Genomic DNA, 24326 nt, shown 5'->3' on the forward strand with positions numbered 1-24326 from the left:
TAGTAACTCCTTGAAAAAAACCTTAGGTTTTGCTGTACTTGGCAATCATTGGGACAAATCACAAGAAAATGAGTATGAAATATGTGACCCTCAGATATAATGCATTTGGCTTTATTCTCTCAGACATGTGCACATGAGGGCAGTTTATACAAAGTCTGGTTTGACTAAAAGGACACATCGCTGATGTTCTCTGAGTTTAGATGGAATGCCTTTCATTTTATACAGTGTCTTTAATTCTGCAGCTATTTAGCCACATATGGGTGTGTTGTATCAGTGAGATAGATTCACTGTGACAGTGAATGGAAAGAAGTAATCTATTCCCCTTATTTTGTGCAAAATTTAAGAGACAAAGCTAGATTTTACTAAAGACAGATCCATACCCAGGGGAAAGGACAATTCTTAAAATCCCACTGTATTTCTAGCCAAATGTTTGAAAATAGATTTAGATTCTACCCAGGTGAATAGTTAATAGGTTTTTCGGGTGTGCTCGATTCTTTTCATGCTCCCAGTGTCATTTTGGTTTAAAAATACCACACTACATTTACTTCCCATGACCAAAAGCCTTAGAACATCATGAAAATGGTAATTAAGCATTACTTTCATGCATCCAACAAATGTTAATTTCAAGAGACTACACAAACAGGATTCCTTTAAGTTGTTTTATTGATGACAAGAACAAGTGCGTAATTAAAGATTTCATGAGACCTGCAAACAATAAAGAATGTGTCTATTGCCAGCAAAAATACAATTATTCCAGGTCCTTTAGACATTACAAATATAGAGTTCTTTCACACCAGATGGTTCATAAGTGACAAAGCCATTTTAGGATGTTTAATTGTGCTTCTACAAAACCTTCAAAGAATGAGGTAGTTTCCTTTACCCACGTTATTCTCCACATTTCGATTACACTTTCAGTGAGTTTAAATCTTTTAACGTAATCTTTAAACAATTTTTTCATGAAAGCCAAGCCTTATTTACAAAGTGTTTATTTCTCTGCACTTGATTTTTCTTAAAGAGAATTTCAAGAATGACTACACAACTAGAGAACTTTGAGACAATCAATGGTTGGGATTTTTCATTGCAATTAGATTTAGGTGTAACAGCACATATTCTAAAAATTCCAGAGCTAAGCTGATATTCTCCTGTTTCTATCTATAAACTCCGATTTAAAAACTACTTCCTCAAACTACTTATTTTCTCTCAGTCACCATTATTAAGCAAGTGCAAACTCTTCAGCAGTGACATAGGCTCTGTTTATTAGCCACTTGAGTCCATTTCAGAATCATTCATTCTCATAAGTCACCAGGGAAACATCTGCAGAATTTACAGATGCATACAGATTAGCTAGCTTATTTTTAAGACTTCATTCAAAATCTTATAGCCATACTCTTGAGAGAATTCCTGCACTTTTTAGAAACTTACCAAAGACGTAAAAATTGAGGCAGATATATGCATTCCTTTGTTAACCCTGAGAATGACTGCTGTGAAATTAACCTGGGGAAATTGCAGCATGTTGCACATTTTAGTTAAAAACTAAATGACAATATTCAACTCATTTCCAAATCAGGTAGCCTTCACCAAGGAAAAGGGGATGGCGGTAAACTGTATTTCTAAGGCGCGCGCGGGGGGGTGGGGGGGGGCGATGTGCAAAAGTCACAATGTACTCCTTGTCACTTATTTTTTCAGCCTCAAGAAGCTTCACGAATCTTAAGTAGTTGAAGGAATTATACAGCCTTCTCTAAATTTGTAGTACAGTGGTTTCCATATAACACTACCGTCAGGTTATTATCTCGAGATCATGGCCTAATTCTAATACCTAATGAACTGCCCCTTATACTTAGCCACTTCTTCCTCCTCGGCACTATTGGTATTTGGCACCTACGTTGAATGCTAAAGATCCCTATGGTTGGCCGAATAAGGACAAGGCTTCTCTGGACAACACGGAAGCAAGTTTGACTTTTTTCCTCTGTTTCTTCGTCTACCTTCAGTTGTTCTTCTTCTGACATCTTCTCTAATTAAAAGTTTCTTGCCCCATAATTTCATAGAACCTAGCCATTATAAAAGTGGATGTGCAGAGAAATCTGTCATCGAAACTACATTTTAATTCATTCTCATACCACAGCTTGCAGTCAAGTCTTACATCCCAACAGTGGATTCTGTAAATTGGAACATTATACAACTTAAGTTTTAAGCCTTATTCATAGGGTCTACAGAGGTATGAAACATATACTTCCAGACAGAAAAAGGCTTACTTAAGACTTCAACTGCATCCAGATTTTAAAGACCGCTTCATTTTCTAATACCAAATTTCATGCCTTCATCATTCACATTTGAATCATTCATTCAAATCATTCACGAAAGCAAATGTATGTACTTCTATCTGATCCCACAGAATTATTTACCCACAAACACTATTACATCATGTTGATATGTTTTTTATCAAGCTCCCCAAATTAATATCTGAAGTCTTTTGATGTGGTATGTACACTAAGGATGAAAAATCACTTTCTTCTACCTCTGAATTTTTTTAAAGCGTGTTTTGGCCATGATGAATATGAATCTCTTTGCAATATGTTAAATGGCCTTTCTTTTAAAATCTCAAACCATGAAAAGTCATTGTTATATTAGTCCTCTACTTGTGATTTTCTGAGTAGCTGGATCCATCATTTTCAAGCTAAAGCTCTAAAGAGTTTGATTCATAATAGACATTTTCCAGAAAAACTCATTCTAGGAACATTTTATTTCAATAATATCTGGCTTTGAGTTTAAGATCAGCAAGGATGCTGTAATTTCAGATGATCTTTTGTTAGATGAACCATGACAATTTAACATTGCTCCAGAGAATGTAGTTATCAAATGTACTAGGCAGGTTGGAAGTAAGTGGTAAACCAACAGGGAATCACGCCATGTAGATGGTGGTTGAATAACCCTCTAAATACTAATCCTACCGAGTAGTTGTGCAGAAGAAAGGAATAGAAAAAGGGACGAATTTCCTTAAAAAATGAGATGGAAATGTTCATTGTGATTTCTTGATAAGAGATGTGTTCTAGTCATCATCTATTATCTAACTGCATTAAATAACACTTTTTTTATCTAAAAATTTTAGTAGAGTATAAACTCCACGAGGATAATGTCTATATACTATTTTCTAAAACTAACTTCCTAATCCCTACCACCAGCTGTGTTAGATGCAAATTTGTGGGTACTCAACCAACATTTATCAAATTAACTATAATCTCTATGATCTTTGTCAATTAATAGGTAATCCTTACTGAAAAGCTGGTACTCTCTGTTGGGAGCAGATATCTGGAAAACAGGTGAACAAATTCTACTTGTAAAAACACAAAGTGACAGGTATTATGAATTATCCACTAATTATTCATGAGCATTACTATTGGTAACTTAAGTTTCTGAATATACACGTAAGAAATCCACATTACAAGGAAGAATTCTTTGATCACATTTAGCATCTGAATATAAAATAAGTGAGCCTTACAATGTTTCTCTGACCCCTAAGCCCTTTGCTTTAGTCCATCTGACGAATATTGATTGCCCTAAATATTTTAGAAAATATAAACAAGTGAACAAGTATTGTTATTTTCTGCCTAAAATACATTTTTCCCAATCGTAATGGTAAAATCAATGTATGCTCTTAAAAAGGAACTTTTTAAGGAAAAAGAATACAGTAACTGAGCACTATGTGGGAATAGGGAGAATAAATAAGCTTATTCTGGAAGCTGATTTTATAGCAAAAACCCCCTAACGTGGAGTTGAATCTACTGCTTTAATAAGAGGCTCCTATAATTCTTTTGACCAAAACATACTCATTAATTGCCTCAAGTGTTCAAGAGTGCCAATTTGAAGGAAGCAAGACCACTCGTTTAGGTACAATAACATCGAGCAATAAACCTGATCCTAGGGCATCTCACATAGGCTTCCCCAAACTTCAGGAGTGCTGACACTGCACGGCATGTAAGTGGTGTTCACTGTACTTTCCTGCTGCTATCGTCTGTCATCTTTTTTTTTTTTTTTTTCCCTTTACCTTATGGCAACATTTTGAGAAAAGAATAGAGGGTGTTTACCAGGGAGGAAAAAAAAAAAACATGATTCCTAACAAGTTTTCTCATTCGCTTATTTCTCTTTCCCTTTTACTTTTCCTTTGCACTTTTGAAAGCAAAGGTTAAAACAGGTATTATTAATTTCACTTCTGCCAGCTGCAGGTCCTTCAGAGCATGGTACACACCCCTGCAGTTGATGCTTCTTTTGGGGTATCCATGATTTGAATCCTTAATAAATGACTGTAACAATAAAAAAAATTCTAATAGCAAATATCTTTAGGAAATGCCCAAGTTTTGTTTATATCTGAACACTTCATTTTAAAATCCCGGTTTCTACTGGGGCACCTGGGTGGCTCAGTCAGTTGGGCATCCGACTTCGGCTCAGGTCATGATCTCACAGTTTGTGAGTTCAAGCACCACGTTGGGCTCTGTGCTGACAACTCAGAGCCTGGAGCCTGCTTCAGATTCTGTCTCTATCTCTCTCTGCCCCTCCCCTGCTCATACTGTCTCAAAAATAAATAAACATTAAAAAAATAATAAAAAGATCCCAGTTTCTACCAATGTGTTTAGGAAAAAGCTGACAAACTTGGTCTGAAATGTAAAACATGAAAGAAGTGGGAGGAAGAGAACATGAAAAATAAGTTAATCATTATCATTCTAAGTGCCACCAGTTCTGTTTATATTCATGCACATGTGAATTGTTGAATCTCATTTGATCAACCCAATTAAACATTAAATAATTGCAGCCAATTATGCAAATATCAGCAACAATATTAATTTGTTGATCTTTTTGAGCAGATTAGCCTCACATGTTCCTAATGCTAGACTATCTTACACCATAAATGATCAATTAGTGTTAGGATAACTAAGTCTTGAAGAATGGATAATTGCCTAGTTATAATGTGTCACTCTTGCTGTATTAATCCACTGCAATTAAACAAATAGTGCACAAGGAAAAAAGATGTGCAGATGTTCCTTTTAAATCTATTTAACAAGTTAGTGTCAAGGTCAATTTTCTGTCTTATTACTTAAGAAAATGGCAGATTGCGCTCTCTCAGTTTTAGGAGACCTCCAGTTTTTTAAAATATATATCCTTAGTTTTCACTCCATCTGGTAGAAAGGGCTTAAAATGCTCTTAAGGTTTGATGAAAGAAATCATAGAGACATAATGTCAAGACATGTTGTTCTCTAACTTTTATAACGGACATGTGTTGCCATACTAAATTTAGAGATGCAAAGTGTGAAATGTATTTATGGCAAACAAATGACTTCCATTTCTCATAGAAATGTAGGTCTAGTTATTAAGTGCTACTTGACAGGTTAGAATTACCTGCAAGTCTTTTCTAGACTACTGCTTTAAAAAGGAGGTCACAGGATTTAGCCAAGGTAAATGCATACCCTTAGAACACTACTTGGTGAAGTGTGCAGAGGACAGTTAAAGCACCTGAGGCCTGAAAAGAACAGACTTCCAAGACTTCAGATCACCAATTAAAAGCCCCCTAAAAGATATTTTTACTATTCCTTTTCATCTTATATACTTCCCTAATTTTCATTTTACCATTCCTATCTAAAAGAACCCTATGGCCAAAAGTCTTGGAAAAGAATCAAAGCCCCATTTGCTATGTGCTGCTAAATGCCTTAAGGAAATTTTTCTAACACATCAAACTTTTAGAAGGTCTTTTTTCCCCTTGCTCTGAAAAGAGAATGAAATATGATCAGCAAGATGAAAGTTACTGGAACTGAGGGAAACCAAAATATGTCTGAGAGTTGACCTTCCAAGGGTAAACGTTTTCTAGCAAGGTTTGACTGACTTTCCCTAAATTATAAACCAGGATTCAATTTTAACTCACAGCTCCTAAATGAGGAAAAGATCATCTAGAATTGCTCTCCTGTACTCTAACCATGTGATCCTCCCAGCCCCATTCAACAGAAATGAGGTATATCAAAGTATACCCCTTTGCTTTCTACCAAAAGCTAAATATGATTCTTTATTTTGTATTTAACATGTAACATATATGTATTTAACACTTCACAAAGGTCATTTCCATTTGGTTGGTATGATATCATGACCTCTCTAGAGCTGCTATTTCAATTCCAAGGCAGTCTTCAAATATGAAATAATCCCTCCAACAAACTATGCCTCTGAGTATCTCTAATGACTTAGCAGTCCCTGGAAAATAAAGACAACGTGAGGTAAATGGACACAATGTCAGAATCAACCACAAATTCTAATAAAGAGGTTTCATAATATAGAAACAAAGAAGGTACACTTCTATAGAAGCTAAATGTTCATTCATTCATTATTTAATGAGTACCTATTATGTGCCAGGCAGGGGGATACAAAGATCTCAAAGGCACAAGAGCCTCAGTCTTGTGTTGGAGGCTGACAAACAGCCAATTACAATACAATGTGGAAAGGACAATGGTGGAGATGTGCACAGGTCCTGCTGATGCACAAGGAGAGCCTGGAGGAGACTGTGACATCAGGAAGAAAGGAGATCTACTCTTTAAGATGGATTTAAGGGGCCTGCAAAGAAAAATGTGAAAGCAGAAATACCAGTTTTTCAGTCTTGATTATTAAAAAACAAAACAAAACAAAACAAAAACCCACAACCATTTTCCGAAGATGAAGATAATGTCACAGGAAACATTACCTATGAAATCTATTCAGATCAGTTTTCAAACACAAAGAAACTCATTTGGTTGAGGAGCAGAACATAACTTATACTAAGGAAGAAAATATTTTTGTATCTGAGGAAACTAATAAGGGAGGCACTAAGATTATTGAGGAAAAGTCTATGCCGTATGGCTTACATTATCATCTTTCGAAGAGAAGGTGAAGTAAGCTTTTAACACTGAGTTTACAAAATACCACTTGATGATTGCAATTCATTTTCTCTGGCATGAGGAAACAATCACCTGGTAACAACTAATAACACAAACTACATTAGGCACAACTAAAAACAGGTAGCCAAAGAAATCTATTGTAATTCAACTGCGACAGTTTGTCTCCATAGCACACAGATGATATCCTGTATTTTCCATTTAGGATACTATGATTGTCCAGTTGCTCTCTTCTCTTCCGTACTACAACAAAAGCAAGAAAACATGTTTAAGTGTAAACACTACCAGTGCAAGAATCGCTTACAAATAAGTTCAGCGATACAACCAATGTTATACAAAAAGGTCTGTTCCTATTTTGAACAGTAAAAGCATATTCATGTTAAAAATAGGATTAGAGAGGGGCGCCTGGGTGGCGCAGTCGGTTAAGCGTCCAACTTCAGCCAGGTCACAATCTCGCGGTCCGTGAGTTCGAGCCCCGCGTCAGGCTCTGGGCTGATCGCTCAGAGCCTGGAGCCTGTTTCCGATTCTGTGTCTCCCTCTCTCTCTGCCCCTCCCCCGTTCATGCTCTGTCTCTCTCTGTCCCAAAAATAAATAAGAAACATTGAAAAAAAAATTAAAAAAAAAAAGGATTAGAGAGAAATAAATCAAATATCTGGAGAGAATCACAAGTTTTATAATTATGGTTGAACTCAAATTTATAGCTGAAATAAGTCTCTAAGTAATGCCTTTTCATCACCATTCTGTATTTAGTTTCTGCTCCCCAAATAAAGTAACTGAGTTAAATTTAATTACAATCATCTTTATTCTAAAGAAGCGATGCTCAGAGTGTGTGCTCCAGACCCGGAGCATCGGTATCACCAGGCAGCATATCTGAAATGCAAATTCTCAAGCCATATCTCAGACTTTACTGGGGATGGGTCCCAGCAACCATGCTTCAGCCAGCACTTTCGGGGGATTCTAATGAGAGTGAAGTTTGAGAATCACCGCTCTGAAAGCCCCCTTTCTCAAGAGGGTTTTGTGTTTGTGGACAAAATATTAAATTGACAAACGCTCTGTTCTCTAAATGAAAGTCATTCAGGTTATGTTAGCATCTCAATTTTTCTTATTCCTTCAAAAGTGATGGAACTAGATCACAATCAGAATTTGATTATTTGCATCTCCAAGTAATTTGCTTTCACAAACCTGAATTTTAATACTTAAAATTGAATTAACTGACACAAAGACATTCCAGATGTCCAAAGTAGAAAGCTAGTTTTGATCAATTTGTTCTTTTATTCATTCATTCATGTATGCGTGCATTCATTCATTCATTCATTCATTCATCAAACATCTCTGTGTTCAAATGAGCTCTCACAGTGCTAACGCTATGGTGCCAGGAGCTTGACAGACTTACTACGAAATTTATCCTCACAGTAACCCCAGAGAGTAGGTGCCATTATCGATCTCATTTTATGGATGAGAAAAACTGTGTTAGGGAGATTAAACAACTTACTCAGGTAATTCGTAAAGGGTAGAGCCGAGCCCAGACCCTAGCCAAAGGTCTCTCTCGCACCAATGACATGTTCTTGACTACCATTTGGAGTTCCCTCCACATGTTCACATAGCTGTGTCTGTGGAGATGAACTTGGAACGTATCTTCCCTACCACCATGCCAGTGAGTCTGCCACCAGGTGCTTGCCTAAATTCCTCCGACGATGTCCCCTTTTCACATGAATCGGCTTTTCATTCCCAATATAACTTCAGTTGAAATTCAGATAAAACATTAGCAGTTCCATATGGGAAAGAACTTTAATGATCATCTAAAATGTAGGGGCTTTGGGGAGCCTGGCCGGCTCAGTCGGTAGAGCACGTGACTCTTGATCTCGGGGTCATAAGTTCGAGCCCCGTGTTGGGTGTAGAGATTACTTAAAAATAAAACCTTTAAAAAATTAATTAATTAATTAAATGCAAGGATGAGTCAAATAAGTGGAGCTCTGGACTTTAGAACAATTGCACTTTGATCAGTTTTGTATGTTGGGATTCTAGGAAAGATTTCCTTTGTAGAAAATTTCTGCTGCTTAAAAATCACATACAAAGAGCAATGTACTCTTAAAGCCAAGCTTCTTATTTTACGTCTAAGGACATTAAGGTTCTAGAAAACTCTTAATCTGAAGCCCAGGGCTCCTGCCTCTATCTGATGCTATTTCTCCTATGTTATATTGTCCATGTGCTGGGTTCCTCTTAAAGAGCTTTAAAGACCTCTGGCAGCAGAATCTATCAAATTGGTAAAAATACTGGGAGCCAAGAATGGGTCTACTTACAACCTTTTGGTTTACATAAAAAAGAGAATGAAGGAAGCCCAATGACTATAAGTGACTTGCTGAATCTCTATCAGAAAGAGTTGTTTCAAGAGTATGGCTTCCCACTATTAATTGTTGATCCATGATAAATATTAGATAAAAATTCCCAAATTCTGCTTGATTTATGTATGGTACAACATGACTTAAGGTAAGATCAAAATACGTGTTTTATTTCTCTTACTTGGATTCCCATTAATACATTAGATACTTATGCCATTAATAATTGAGTGTCATCATATTGACATTTTAGCAGATCTACATTATTGTGATTCGTGACCGCCATAATTCCATCTTGAATCTCATCAATTAAAGTGAATTTGCTTTCAATTAGTTGTTTCAGTTTTATAAACAGTCAAAAATCTATTTGGGTTACAATGACAGTCATAGGCCATATCACTCTAAGAACCTTCATAATATATATTAAGATTGGCCTCCTCATCCTATAATTTATGCTTTTATGTAAAAATTATAGCATTCTGAGATGTATCTAAGAAATGTGATAATACAGGTAATTCAAACTATCTAAACCTAAGCAGTAAGCGATCAAACTTTCCATTTAGATGATAAATAACTTGATTCAATTTTTCAAGGCAAAATAATTCAAGAGTAGAGATGACAGATGTTAGCAGAGATAGAAATTATATTCTTTCCTCAGGAGTAGGTACCTAGAGAAGGAGGGGAAAGAACACATGTCTGCATGGGCAAGGCTATCATTATCAGGGTCATTACAGAACCACAGCAGTAGGCTTACTCCTTCAGCATTTGGCAGGTCTGCTGTAAGTCACAATGACTTGATGTTGTTCACTGGAATCGAAGATGAGGTGAAAACAACATGGCAAATCCAACTGAGCACATGGGGTGGTACTCAGCCCATGTGGAAGATTATCAATGTGGTATGCAGAATTTTCATCTTTCATGAATTCCAGGAAGAACACTAAACCAAAACACAACTAATGACAAGTTCTAATCTTCACATCCAACATACATATGGCAAATAATTTTACATGGCCTTTGTTAAATGCCTTTTACATTAGGCAGAAAAGTTCTTAGCAACACAAAAGGACAATGTACATGTCATGCACTTATTCTCTGTGATGTCAATAAAAATATAATCAGTGCTGCCCACCAGGTGACAATTTGTCATTCTTGTTCTAAATCCTATTCAATGGCCCGCAAAGCTCTGTAATCCTGTAACGTGGAGAAGTGTGTATTAGGGAACAAGTACAGCTGGGAAGCTGGTCAAGGGGCTGAGTCATCAAGGCAATCTGGAAATGTTCACTTAGTATGCACACAAAGAGAAGGATAACTCGGGACATCAGCAGGGAAAAGGAGTAGGGCTCTTATGTAACTAAAAACCATCAAGCTGTTCCACTGAAAACAAAAAAATGCAATAACCACTAATGGTCATTTATTCTTACAAAACTGTAGCCACTAGTGGGGAAAACAGAATTTTAAAAGAAATTCCATCTGGTGGCCTACAGTCAATACAGATCCTGCACCTATCTCACTGGGCTTTCCTTTTCCTAACTACTTAAGACACCCACCTCTCTAAACTTAACCAAAGAGGTGAAAAATCTATACACTGAAAACTATAGAAAGCTTATAAAAGAATTGAAGAAGACACACACAAAAAAATGGAAAAATATTTCATGCTCATAGATTGGAAGAACAAATATTGTTAAAATGTTGATACTACCCAAAGCAATCTACATACTCAATGCAATCCGTATCAAAATAACACCAGCATTCTGCACAGAGCTAGAGCAAACAATCCTAAAATGTGTATGGAACCAGAAAAGATCCCAAATAACCAAAGCAATCCTAAAAATGAAAAACAAAGCTGGAGGCATCACAATTCTGGACTTCAAGATGTATCACAAAGCTGTAATCATGAAGACAGTATGGCACTGGCACAAAAACAGACACTTAGATCAATGGAACAGAATACAGAATGCAGAAATGGACCAATAAACATATGACCAACTAATCTTTGACAAAGCAGGAAAGAATATCCAATGGAATAAAGACAGTCTCTCCAGCAAATGGTGTTGGGAAAACTGGACAGCAACATGCAGAAAAATGAACCTGGACCACTTTCTTACATGATACACAAAAATAAACTCAAAATGGATGAAAGACCTAAATGTAAGACAGGAAGCCATCAAAATCCTAGAGGAGAAAGCAGGCAAAAACCTCTTTGGGGCATTTGGGTGGCTCAGTCGGTTAAGCGTCCGACTTCGGCTCAGGTCATGATCTTGCGGTTTGCGAGTTCGAGCCCCGCGTCGGGCTCTGTGCTGACAGCTCAGAGCCTGGAGCCTGCTTCGGATTCTGTGTCTCCCTCTCTCTCTGCTCCTCCCCTGCTTATGCTCTGTCTCTGTCTCAAAAATAAATAAAACATTAAAAAAAAATTAAAAAAAACAACAACATCTCTTTGACCTTGGCTGCAACAACTTCTTATTCAACATGTCTCCAGAAGCAAGGGAAACAAAAGCAAAAATTAACTATTGGAATCTCTTCAAGATAAAAACCTTCTGCATGGTGAAGGAAACAATCAGCAAAACTAAAAGTCAACTGACAGAATGGGAAAAGATACTTGTAAATGACATATTACATAAAGGGTTAGTATCTGAAATCTTATAAAGAACTTATCAAACTCAACACCCAAAAAACAAATAATCCAGTGAAGAAACAGGCAAAAGACATGAATAGACACTTTTCCAAAAAGGACATCCAGGTGGCCAATAGACCCATGAAAAAATGCTCAACATCACTCATCATCAGGGAAGTACGAATCAAAACTACAATGAGATACCACCTTACACCTGTCAGAATGGCTAACATTAACAACTCAGGCAACAATAGATGTTGGCGAGGATGCAGTGAAAGAATCCAACAATAGATGTTGGCGAGGATGCAGTGAAAGAGGATGCTGGTGGGAATGCAAACTGGCGCAGCCACTCTGGAAAACACTATGGAGATTCCTCAAAAAATTAAAAATACAACTACCTTATGACCCAGCAATTGCACTACTAGGTACTTATCCAAAGGATACAGGTATGCTGTTTTGAAGAGGCACATTCACCCCAATGTTTATAGCAGCACTATTGACAATAGCCAAAGTATGGAAAGAGCCCAAATGTCCATTGACAGATGAATGGATAAAGAAAATGTGGTGTGTGTATGCGTGCGTGTGTGGAGAGAGAGAGAGAGAGAGAGAGAGAGATACAATGGAGTATCACTCAGCAATCAAAAAGAATGAAATCTTGTCGTTTGCAACAGCATGGATGGAACTAGTGTATTATGCTAAATGCAATTAGAGAAAGACAAATACATGACTTCAGTCATATGTGGAATTTAAGATACAAAACAGACGAATATAAGGGAAGGGAAGCAAAAATAATATAAAAACATGGAGGGGGCAAACATAAGAGAATATTAAATATAGAGAACAAACTGAAGGTTGCTGGAGGGGTTGTGGGAGGGGGGATGGGCTAAGTGGGCAAGGGGCATTAAGGAAGACACTTGTTGGGATGAGCACTGGGTGTTATATATATAGGGGATGAATCACTGGATTCTACTCCTGAAATCACTATTATTCTATATGCTAAATAACTTGGATACAAATTAAAAAAAATAAATTAATTAAAAAAAAACAAACAGAACAGGACTTCCACCTCTCCGGTCTTTGCAATCACTACTTCCCACTTTCTAAAACCTCAACAGCAGCTCTGCTAGTTACACAAACATGCTGCCCTGATATTTAAGGCCTGGATTCCAGGTTTTTATTTGATTCCGACAGCAGTCTTGGTATGTGTATTTCACTTTAAAAATGTCTAAAATCAGGTTCTCTCAAAGTTTTCTCGAAAAGTAATATGTGGGGCGCCTGGGTGGCTTAGTCGGCACAGGACACGATCTCACAGTTCATGGGTTCGAGCCCCACGTAGAGCTCTGTGCTGACAGCTCAGAGCCTAGAATCTGCTTCAGATTCTATGTCTCCCTCTCTCTCTGCTCCTCCCCCACTCACACTCTGTCTCTCTCTCTCTCTCTCTCTCAAAAATAAATAAATGTTTAAAAAAATTAAAAAAAAAAGAAAAGTCATTTGATATTATTTAAGGCCTTCCTCCCACCTGTCCTCAGAATGTGTTAATATATAAGAGCAACATGTTTTTGTCCTTCAGTATCTGTCTGGTATATCACTCACTTATTTGTTCCTTTATTCATTTATTCAAGAAACATTACTGAGTGTGTATGATAGCCCAGGCCTTGTGCTGAATACTGGGGTTACAAGAAGGGAGTAAAACAATTCCTACATTCAAACAACCTTAAAACAAAGACAAGTGTGTGACTAATTAGAATACAACTTAAAGGCCATATGTGATATGGAACCCAGGTACTTTGGAAGCTGGAAGAAGAAGTTATATTTGAGGGGATGAATACGTGTTTGTACTGGGGACAGGGATGTTGCTCAAGACAGACTTTAAAAGTTCCTCAAGGAGATGTGTCTTGACAGACAACCAATACCTTCTCAAGTAGGCAAACTGTAGAAGGTACAGAAAGGCAGGAAGAAGTAGACAGCAGAGTCAATTGGAGAACAGAGATTATCCCAATAGCAGGCATATTGGTGAATACGATGGTGAGTAATCAGACTGGCAAAGAGCGATGCAAGAGAAAAGAAACATAGGCAATATGGCTAATGTTCTCCATGCTGAAGTCTGGTTAAGTAACACAAAAGTGTTTTTCTTTGTCACTTGAAAAAAGAAGAGGGGGAAAAAAAAAAGACTGAAACACTCCCCTCCTAAGAGGTATTTTTAGGGCAATCTAAAATCCATGGAATTTTATGGAAAATTCGCCAAGGGGAATGAATACTTAACCTCAGAGGTTCTTACTCATATACAGAAACACACAAGTTAAATGACAATCACATCTGTGGTTAAGAAGGATTTCCACCCCCCACGTCACAGTGGCAAGAATCTTCTGGGTTTATTGGTTGTTGTTGCTCTCTTCAATTTACCAGAGCACTTCTTACGAAATATCCATGTTTTTCATGTAATGTCAAAGAGATCAAATGTAAAACATGATGCAATTCTACGCTTTTTCCTCAATAATTACTTAAATTATTTTTCGTGGACAGAAACAGGCACCTGTAGCTTGGGTGACAGCACCAATTTGCTATCTTATAAGAGAATAATTTTGAAACTTTAGGTTCCATGCCCATAGGCATAAAATAATTGAAAAAGAAGGATGTGGTCTTAGATTCTGAATAGATAGTCCTCTGTTACTTAACAATTTGGAGCAGAGTTGGTCCTTCTGGTTTGTGGTTTAATTCAGAATCATTATATTATCTCACGTATCCTGTGTCTCCACCCCTTTTGTTTCCTTATTCCTAGGGAAGCCTTGAATGTATCATTAATTTTCAGTGTTAATACCATTACATTTTACTACCTAGGGTAAAGAGAGAAATTAATTTCTTCTTAGCCACAGGCACTAAGTTATATAGAGAATATATACAGGTAAAAGGAAAATGTTGTTTCTTCTCATTCTCTGCTTCATATGGATCTTTTATTCTTAAAAGTATTCATGTGGTCTCACATTTAAATTGAGTATTTTGTTTCTCTACAGCTTTGACTTCTCCAATTTTTTTTATCCCTTCTACTACTATTAAATCACCAGCACCTGGAATAGTCTCTTGCACACTGTTTGTGCTCAAGACATATATCTATTGAATGAATTAATCAAAAACATTCACTTATTCACTAATTTTACATCCATAATCTTACTTTAAAAATGCTCTGAGAACTTTTGTAATGGCGTGTCCTCTTGCCCCCCGAATATGTCTTTGGGCTTCTCTTTTACTTAGAGTTCTGATGCATATACTTTGGCACTATCTCAAGACAGAGGAAACATTTCTGCTTTTGCCTGCCTTAGGCAAAGCTTCATGATTATGTCCATCAAACACCTCTAGTTAGATCTTTCTTCCAATTCAAATTTAATACAGTTTGATTTTCCCTTTCAAATACAGTTGACTTTTTCTTTTTTTTAATCCTTTACAACCAAATCAAATTAAGGGTAATTTTCTTATTTCATATAATCTCCAAGAGGTACTGAGATCTCATTTTGTGTATTAAGTCCGATAAAATGAAGGATTCCCCTCTGTATGTATTCAAGAAAAGGTTCCAAAGTGATATTTTCTTATTACCATAACAACACGACCTCCCCTCTTTTCCTTCCAATTTTTAAGTTTTATTTATTTTTTATTATTCTTTATTTTTTGTTTAAATCCAAGTTAGTTAACATATAGTGTAATAATGATTTCAGGAATAGAATTTAGTAATTCATAACTTATATATGACACTCAATGCTCATCCCAACAAGTGCCTTCCTTAATGCCCATCACTCATTTAGCCCATCCCCCCATCCAACATGTCTCTAGCAACCCTCAGTTTGTTCTCTGTATTTAAGAATCTTGGGGCACCTGGGTGGCTCAGTCGGTGGCTCATCCGACTTTGGCTCAGGTCACGATCTTACAGTTCACGGGTTTGAGCCTCATGTCAGGCTCTGTGCTGACAGCTCAGAGCCTGGAGCCTGCTTCAGATTCTGTGTCTCCCTCTCTCTCTGCCCCTCCCCTGCTTGTGCTCTGTCTGTCCAAAATAAATAAACTTTAAAATTCTTAAAAAAAAAAAAAATCTCTTATAGTCTGTCTCCCATCTGTTTTTATCTTATGGGTGATATCATACGACATTTGTCTTTCCGCTACTTATTTTGCTTAGCATAATACACTGTAGTTCCATCCATGTTGTTGCAAATACTGCCTCCCCTCTTAAAAATCTTTCAATTTCTGTTTTGGATAAAGGCTTTCATAATTTGGCCAATTATATATTTTTATTCTATTTATGTTTCTTATTTGTGCAAAACACTAATAACTTATTACCTTCATCAGATTTACTCAACTGTAAAAAAATTTAGATTACCAAAACATCCAAATATTCTTATTAATTTCTTCCAATTACTTTTAATTGTTTCCATGTATAAAAGTAGAAGACTCAATAAATTATATGTCTTCTAATATTAAGATATTCCTTTATTTAGTTTGCAGAATTTTTTTAAATGTTTATTCTGAGAGAGAGAGAGAGAGGCAGAGAAAGGGGAATAGAGAATCCCAAGTAGGCTCCATGCTGTCGGCACAGAGCCTGATATGGGGTTCAATCTCACAAACCATGAGATCATGACTTGAGCCAAAATCAAGAGTCAAACCCTTAACTGGCTGAGCCACCCAGGGGCCCCAGTTGAAGGATTTCTATAGAAAGCCTTTACTGAAGAGGAAAAGAGCAACATTTCATCGATTCAAAAACCACAATCATTCTTATCTTTTAATGTTATTAATTTTGCATAAAAGTTGCTGAGTAAGTCTTCCAAAAATACCATGCTTATCACTATCCCAGGACCTCAGTTGCTCTGGAGGGGCCTGCTGTTTTGTCAACTTTTTTTTTTTTTTTGTATAGTTTTAAGACCTAAACCATCTGGTGTCACTCAAACTATCAAACTTTATTTCACATTTCAGTATGAATCTCATCTCCCCTTGGGTACATTCACTGACTGGCAATGATGATATGTGGGCTCAACAAAATCGTCCAACAACGTGTGAGGGGTTTGCAAGTTATAGAACAGTCCTTTTATTGATGACCCAGCATTACGTGGTACTTGATAAGCCTGCTTAGAGATATGCTTAACTGTCTGATGAGACACCACTGTAAACTGCTGCTCAGGAAAAAACAGGCAGAACAAGGTTAGCAGTAGAAAAAAATAGGTATGCACTGTTTTTGACCCAACAGTTACAATCTCAGGAACTTATCCTAAGGAAATAATCACAAAGATTGTAGTGTTTGTAACAGGTAAAAAAACAAACAAACAAACAAACAAAAAAAAAACTGCCAACAACATAAATGTTCAATAATAATGATTCTTTAAAAGTTATAGTACATCAATATCACAGAATTCAATTAAATTTTATACATGGAATGGAGAAATTTATTTATTGATACGAAAAAGCAAGTGATTTGCTAGATGAAAAAAAGCAGGTAACAAATCACATATGACTATTTTGTTAGAAAAATACTTCAAGAAGTATATTAACACAAAATATTTTTGAGATATCAAAAATTAACAGTGGTTATATTTCAGTGTTGGAATCACAGGTAATATTTTTCTTTTGTGCTTTATTCTACAAATTTAATTTGTTAACCCCAAATGGCAGTGTTTACTCTCTTCTCTCCACTGAAATATGATTTGGTTTTAGTTCTGATTGAAATAAAAAGAAGCCCTTTTTTTAAAAAAGAAGCCCTTACCTGAATATCAGTCAATTTTTCCAAGATCCGACTTGCAAGTTTAGGACCATTCTCCATAGTTGGGATGTGTACAGTCTATGAAAGAATATCACAGGCATGATAATTGGAGGATATCCATGTATGCAATAAGTAAGACACTCAGCAATTCTACTGTATTAAGACAATCCCACTGAAATAAGGAATGGTACTATGATAACCTGATCATAAGGGCTATGCCAACCCCTTATGCCAAAGACTCTTTTTCTACTCTGAATTTGAATAAAAACAAAGTAGCCAATGATAGTTTGTTTCTTGCCTACCAACTGATTTTAGGGCACAACTGGTTTATATGTTGGTCTTCAGGCTGATATGAGGAACCAAAGAGACCAAAGAGCTAGGGATACCTAAAATAGTGGCCAAACATAAAGAATCCTACCTCTTTCAGGATTCTGAGAATCTATAGGATGAATGATTGGCCTCCTTACCTAATTCTTCTGGCAGGGAATGAGAACTCGAAAACCTTTTGCCACAAATTAAAGCAAGTCATTGCAGGGACGTATATGAAAGCAAGTCTATGCCTTCACAAAATAGGCTTCTAAACCTATGTCTGTTCCAAGTCAAACCTCCACAGTGCTGGACAGCATCATTACACTGGGGGCTGAGAGATTTCCTGCCCCTAATTTACACTTGAGCCATGTCCATTCCTGCCTGGCTGGCTTGCAGGCTTTTGATAGTCTGATTTTAGTAGATAGCCCATGCTGTCATTCTTTTCTTCTTATGCTCTTTAGGATAATAGGGTAATTAGATGTACCTTTAGCTGGGCATGCCCTGTGAGATAAGACCAATATCAAAACATTGAGCTTTATAAACTTATTTCTAGAGGTGAAATGATTGTACTTAAAAAATGTGACTTCATGACAACTTTAGTTCATTAAAAAAGTGGACCAATAATGCATTTACCTAGATACTACAATAATGAAACACAAAACAGTAGCTTTATACTCAGTAAAAGTATTGATACATAGTAAAATAATTCTCCCTTGAAACAATCAATCTGTAGATGGAATCATGTTAAAAGCCACTCCTTACAAGCAAGTTCGAAAATCTCAAGCAATGAAGTAGCCACCATTAAAATCAGAAAAGGAAAATAACGGAGGAAAAATAATTATTTTATTTATCTATTTTCAATTTAAAAACCAATCAAGTTTGTATTTAATATGATTAAGTCAAGCCAATTCACATCCTAAGAATAATACCCACATGCCTTTAAGCTATAAAGTTAGACGACGATGTTAAATATCCAAGCTTTGTGATAAAGGGGAAGGCAAAAAAACAAAAACAAAAAAAAAAACCACTACCACCAACAACAAAACTAACAAAGAGTGGAAATATACCACATATAAAATCAGACTAATTCACTGGGAGGAGAACACTTCTTCCAACCAAATGATTGAATTCTTTTTGGAGGATTTTAGTTGATGTAACAACTTAGCCAAATGAAAATTTTTCATAAAGTGGTTTAAATAGTAATAACAACAACAGAAGCAATAATAATAATAAATGTAGGAGTTAATCATTCAAATGAATTTTCCATAACTGTTTGCCATTACTACTCTAATAGTTTGGGAGTACTTTTGGAAACCAGAAACGGAAATCTAATTACCTGTAGAACCTTCTTAGCAAGCTAAAAGGAAGAAATAAGAATGGACGCTTATTGGCACATCTCCAATCCCTAAATTGACATAAAACAGATGTGATACATTTCCAAGGACAAAACTGACTCCCTCCCATACTGGAGCTTGCACAAAATTGCTGGAAAGATGAGAGTAAGTAATTTGGTAATACAGGTTCATTGGGACAAACTGCCAAGTTATTAAAGAAAAAAATCCTTTGCATCTTGGGTCCAACTACCATTTCATTTACACATTTAAAGAATTAAATAAATTATAGGCAAATGCTTGGAAATGACAGGAGGTGAAGAGATTGTCTCTTACCTCACCCTTGTACAGTATATCAGAAACTGGGCAAACGACGCAGGCTGTACCCGAGCCAAACATCTCTCTCACTCGGTTCCCCTCCAGGGCTGTTGTCAAATCACCCATGGTGAGGTACCTCTCTGACACCTTAAATTCACCCTGTTTGGAATATAAAAAATAGAAATATTAACATTTGCAAGGAAAAGGCATGCAAAAAAAGCCCTGGCGTACTTAACCTTTCAACCTGACACTCTGAACTCAAATCATGTGAGAATCATCCTCTGAGGGAAAGCTGAAGAGAGCACCACTACCTTACTGGTAAACATGCTGAGGTGTTAAGCAATCTACTCCAAGGTCACAGCATCGCTAAACGAGATGATCAGAGTAAGATGATCAGAGTATAACGTAACACCATCACTATAAAATACGGGGTATATTTTAATGCATGCCAGCTTTTTTGGCCTTTTATTTGTTGCCATGCCTAAAGTCTCACAAGATAAGGCACTTCCCGTGCTACTTAATGTGTGTTCTATGTTAACAGTGTCTTGAACCCTATTTACCACAAAAGAGAACATATTCTTAGATAATATTAATAATTATTTATTCAGCACCCATTGCATGCCTCCTACTCTCATTTTTAAGGTAGGTATTATCATCCCCATTATACGGATGAAGAAATTAAGGTTCAAAGGGAGGCTAAGCGACATGTCTAAATCCACATAGCTAGTAAACGGCAGAAACTGAATTTGAACTCAGGTGTGATCTGACTGGCTCTAAATTTCCTCCACTCTCTACTAGGTCTTCTATGGAGTGAAAACATAGACTGAGTTTAACTATCTGAACTATTTCATTATTTTAAAACACTGAAAGTATATTTGGACTTTGAGAAATTGCATGGGATATTCCTTTTTTTCCTCAATTCACTGATTCAGTTGTCTTTACAGCAGAAATCCCCTTGCTCCTCTTTAGTATCCTATTGGGTTGAGTTTCATCACAGAATTACTGGCATAACCTCATCAACTCTGCTGAACTATTTCAACATTTTATTTGCTCAAAGATAGGAAATTGGGGGGGGGGGAAAGCTGATGCTTTTAAACTATCTGCTTAAATAAATGATCTTTTGAAACTCATTCTTTAATCTGTATTAATTCTCATTCTTTTATGTTAGTGGTTAAGGTTCAAAGTTTGTCTCAAACTTATTAAAAAAATATTTATCCATCCTTTGTTGACCTTAATTTTTTTAAGAAGAGTATTTTTTAAAACTTACAGATCCACGATAGATAAAAATGAAATTCAGAGCCCTTGGCAAGATTCAAAATATTAGAAGAAGGCATCATGCTCTAAGTATGATTTGGGAGAGTACGAAAATATGTCTACAACAGAAATATGGCTCTTTGCAAGTTTCAGTTTATCTCAGTCTGGAATTTCAATTATGTTGTTCAAAGGTAAATAAATAAATAAATAAATAAATTCCAGAAAATCAGCCAAGTTAACTGAAAATGAGATGAGCTCTGTGTTCTGGGGAAAAAAAAAAAAAAAAAATCTTGTAAATAAACAGAATTGTTTTTCCTCTGCTCACCCTTACTTATCTTTGGACAATTTCCCCTGTCTGGCAAGTAATGGTAACCCCCCACATGCCTCTTGGCATTTATGTCTCACTGTTTTAAAATAGCTTTTAAAATAAATTACAGCTAAGGAGTCAAGGAAAAACTTCCTCCATAATAACTAATTTCATGCTAGCAAATCATTAGTGTGGGAAAGCATTTCCACTTGCAACTTGTCATCAAACCTTCTGTACTTGGTTGATTTTTTTCTTTAATAAAACAAAAATTACTGAGTTTCGAAAATACATCTTTCCAACTGCAAACATATTTAGGACAGGGCAAGCTGTTTGAAATTATACCAACAGTTTGTAAATGTCATGCCCAATGTGCCAGCCAGCATGTGGCAGTTGGGTCTTTTCTACTTCAGGGTTTTGTAGAATTATTTATAGCACATTTCCTTTATTTCCAAAGCTTTTTCCAGAGAAAGTATGGTAGTACTCTCCTAGGTAATATGTGCGTTTCTAAACATTTGTCCTATTAATACTGTTTGACCACAGTATGCTCAAAGTCTTTTCATGTCCCATGGAGACCATTTTAACACATGGGTCAAAAGTTCCATCCAAGAACCTTTGCCAGACAACCAACTCATCCAATATTCATCTTGAGTATGTTATAAATGTCATTTCAATACCAAATGGTTTAACATGCATGCCTGTGTCACACAGATCAGAAACTCTACTGAAAACAACTACATTTGCTTGAGTGTTTTGACTTTAAAATAAGCATGTATGTGAATTGGGGAGGACAGGGGGCAGGAAGGAGGGAGAAAATAGGCAGCCAAACTAATAAAGTTATGTTAGTAAACATTTATGTCAGTAAAATTCTTTAATTTCTGTGACTAGCATGGTTACACTGGAATAAATAGAGGAAGGGAAGAACTACAAATTATTGGAATGGGAAACAACACACTTAGATTGGAAAAGTTCAGGCCTGGTGAAATGGAAGCACATGAAGTATAAACCAGGTGAGTTGGTAGGAGACACCTGCTACAGAGCTTGTGATTAGCACCAGGATACTGCTTCACTAGGATAACTTGCCAAACTGTTTTCTCTCTGCCCTTCCTATAAACAATACTTCTATATTGGCCTTACTGAGACAGTCCTTCTAGAAGAGTTCTTTCCACTCAAGTTAAGATTTAAAGATTAGATAACACTGGATGGAACTAAGCCGGGCTCATTTTGATGACTTTTTGTTTCATGCTTCTAAAGTGGTTCACGTGAAAGGCACCCACCCACTTGCGTGCCAGGTCCAGAATGCTCTGCCTCGTCACTCCTGGAAGAATGATGCCATCTAGCGGAGGAGTTGCCAGTTCTTCTTCTGTCAAGTAGAAATTGGAATATTTTCAAACTTTAACTACATTAGCCTTATATCAACAACCATTTTTTAAAAACTGTTTCTGGCAACTTTGCTAGTAATAAACATGAAGATGTGTTACTGTTCTGCCTTGTCTACCTTCCCAAATTGATTCACACTTCAGGTAGATCTTCATTAAAAAAATAAGAAGAAGAGGAAGAGGAAGAAGAAGAAGAGGAGGAAGAGGAGAGGAAGAAGGAGACAAAGAAGAAGAGGAAGAAGGAGAAGGAGAAGAAAGCAGGTCACTCATCTAATCATCTTCAATTTATCCTTAACTAGGAAAAACTGAGATGATGTTCTACTAACAAATACTAAGAGGAAAGTTCTGAAGCTAAATTTACCTTAGAGGATTAACACTGGCTACTAATTAGAATCATGTAGATAGATCTTAGGAACACTGGTCATTACCAAAGCATGTAAGAACACTGTGGAGGAAAACCCATCCTCAAGAAGTGTGTATGCTTATTTAGGTTGGTCACTGCTTCCAGACTGCCCTTCATAGACAAGTCTATTTATAGTGATTTTCAAACCTGGAGGCATATCCACATCAAATATGGAGATGTTGACTTCACCCTTTGAGATCCAAATGTTAATGGACTCAGGATGGGCTCGAGTATGTATGTGGCTAATAAAGAAAAAAGAAGAGAAAAAGAAATCCAAAACCCAAAACAAAACTCCATGGGTGATTCACAGAGAGCCAAGGTGAGACACTGCTCATCTTTGAGAGTGATCACATGCATTCCTAACCGACACGAGGGCTGGCATGGTGATCTGTCTATAATGGTCTGTGCGATCCGACAACCACACAAGCTCTCCTTACAAAAAATCTCTGGTACTCAACATTCTCTTCTCCTCCCCACGTCTGGCACCCAAGAATCTAAATCTAGTAAGAAACTTAAACCTTAAATCACTTTATAAAGATGTTGAACCTTGTAGCAGATGTGTTACTTATGTGTTTGCAGAGAAATATTCCAGGTATGCTTCAGAGGATCACCAGGTAGCAAAAACTATAGAAATCACACTGGTATCTTTAAGTTCCCCCCAACCATTTTATTTTTTATTTTTATTTTCTTTAAAGATTTTATTTTTAATCTCTACACCCAACGTGGGGCTCGAACCTTCTGAAGAAGGACTTCAGAAGTCACCTCATACAATCCTTATTTTACAGAAAAACAAAAACCAAAAAAACAGAGGCTCTGTAAACATAAATGACTTGCAAGATTGGTAACACTGGGGGACAGTCAGGATCACAACTTAAGTGGCCCAACACTGAGACCACTGTCCTTTCTTTTCATATACTGTGGTCTGGGTTCACCTGCTCCACTGTGGTTACATCAGACATCCCCAGAAAGCAAGCTGGCTGGAAGACCAAAACTCTATATGCATTCCGGTGTCCCTAAAACTTGGCATTGTGCCTGGCGTAGGGTGGTATGTAATAAGTGTTTCTGAATAAAAAAAATAAATAATTGAATAATCCTCTTTGCTAGGAGACAGCAGTATGATTTTTTTCAAGTTTGTTTCTAAAAATCATCTGCTGAAAACCGCTTTCTGGAAAGAAGAAAATTTGTTCTTGGCAATGTTCTTAGGGCTACTCTTTGTCATGTTTAGAAGTGTTGATCTCAAAATAAACCTGTGCTTTGCAATAGCTAGCTGGCTGGATACATAAGTGTAGGGATTTCTATGTGTGTGTGTGTGTGTGTATGTGCACACATATACCCCACACATATAGACAAACATACTTCCAGTGCCTCCAAACTGGACCTTCCCTAAAGCTTCCTGAGCTCTAAGGCTACAACAAGTTAAATAAAAACAGCGGCCTCGCATGTGCAAG

General features: G+C 36.7%; 1 protein-coding gene across 3 annotated transcripts in view; it reads right to left on the reverse strand.

Annotated features, from left to right (window-relative positions):
* Nucleotides 1-645: 645 nt before the first annotated feature.
* The window catches only part of BCAT1 (branched chain amino acid transaminase 1), a 108558-nt gene continuing 84877 nt past the window's right edge, over nucleotides 646-24326 (reverse strand). For all 3 annotated transcript variants that reach the window (XM_043564793.1, XM_043564792.1, XM_043564794.1), the window contains exons 8-11: nucleotides 22374-22459; nucleotides 19557-19697; nucleotides 17584-17658; nucleotides 646-7145 (exon numbers count right to left, since the gene is read on the reverse strand). In XM_043564793.1, coding sequence (XP_043420728.1) covers nucleotides 7104-7145; nucleotides 17584-17658; nucleotides 19557-19697; nucleotides 22374-22459 — 344 coding nt within the window. In that variant the 3' untranslated portion in view covers nucleotides 646-7103. The remainder of the gene's footprint in view (nucleotides 7146-17583; nucleotides 17659-19556; nucleotides 19698-22373; nucleotides 22460-24326) is intronic.

Source organism: Prionailurus bengalensis, chromosome B4 (assembly GCF_016509475.1).
Source record: "Prionailurus bengalensis isolate Pbe53 chromosome B4, Fcat_Pben_1.1_paternal_pri, whole genome shotgun sequence".
Lineage (NCBI taxonomy): Eukaryota > Metazoa > Chordata > Mammalia > Carnivora > Felidae > Prionailurus > Prionailurus bengalensis.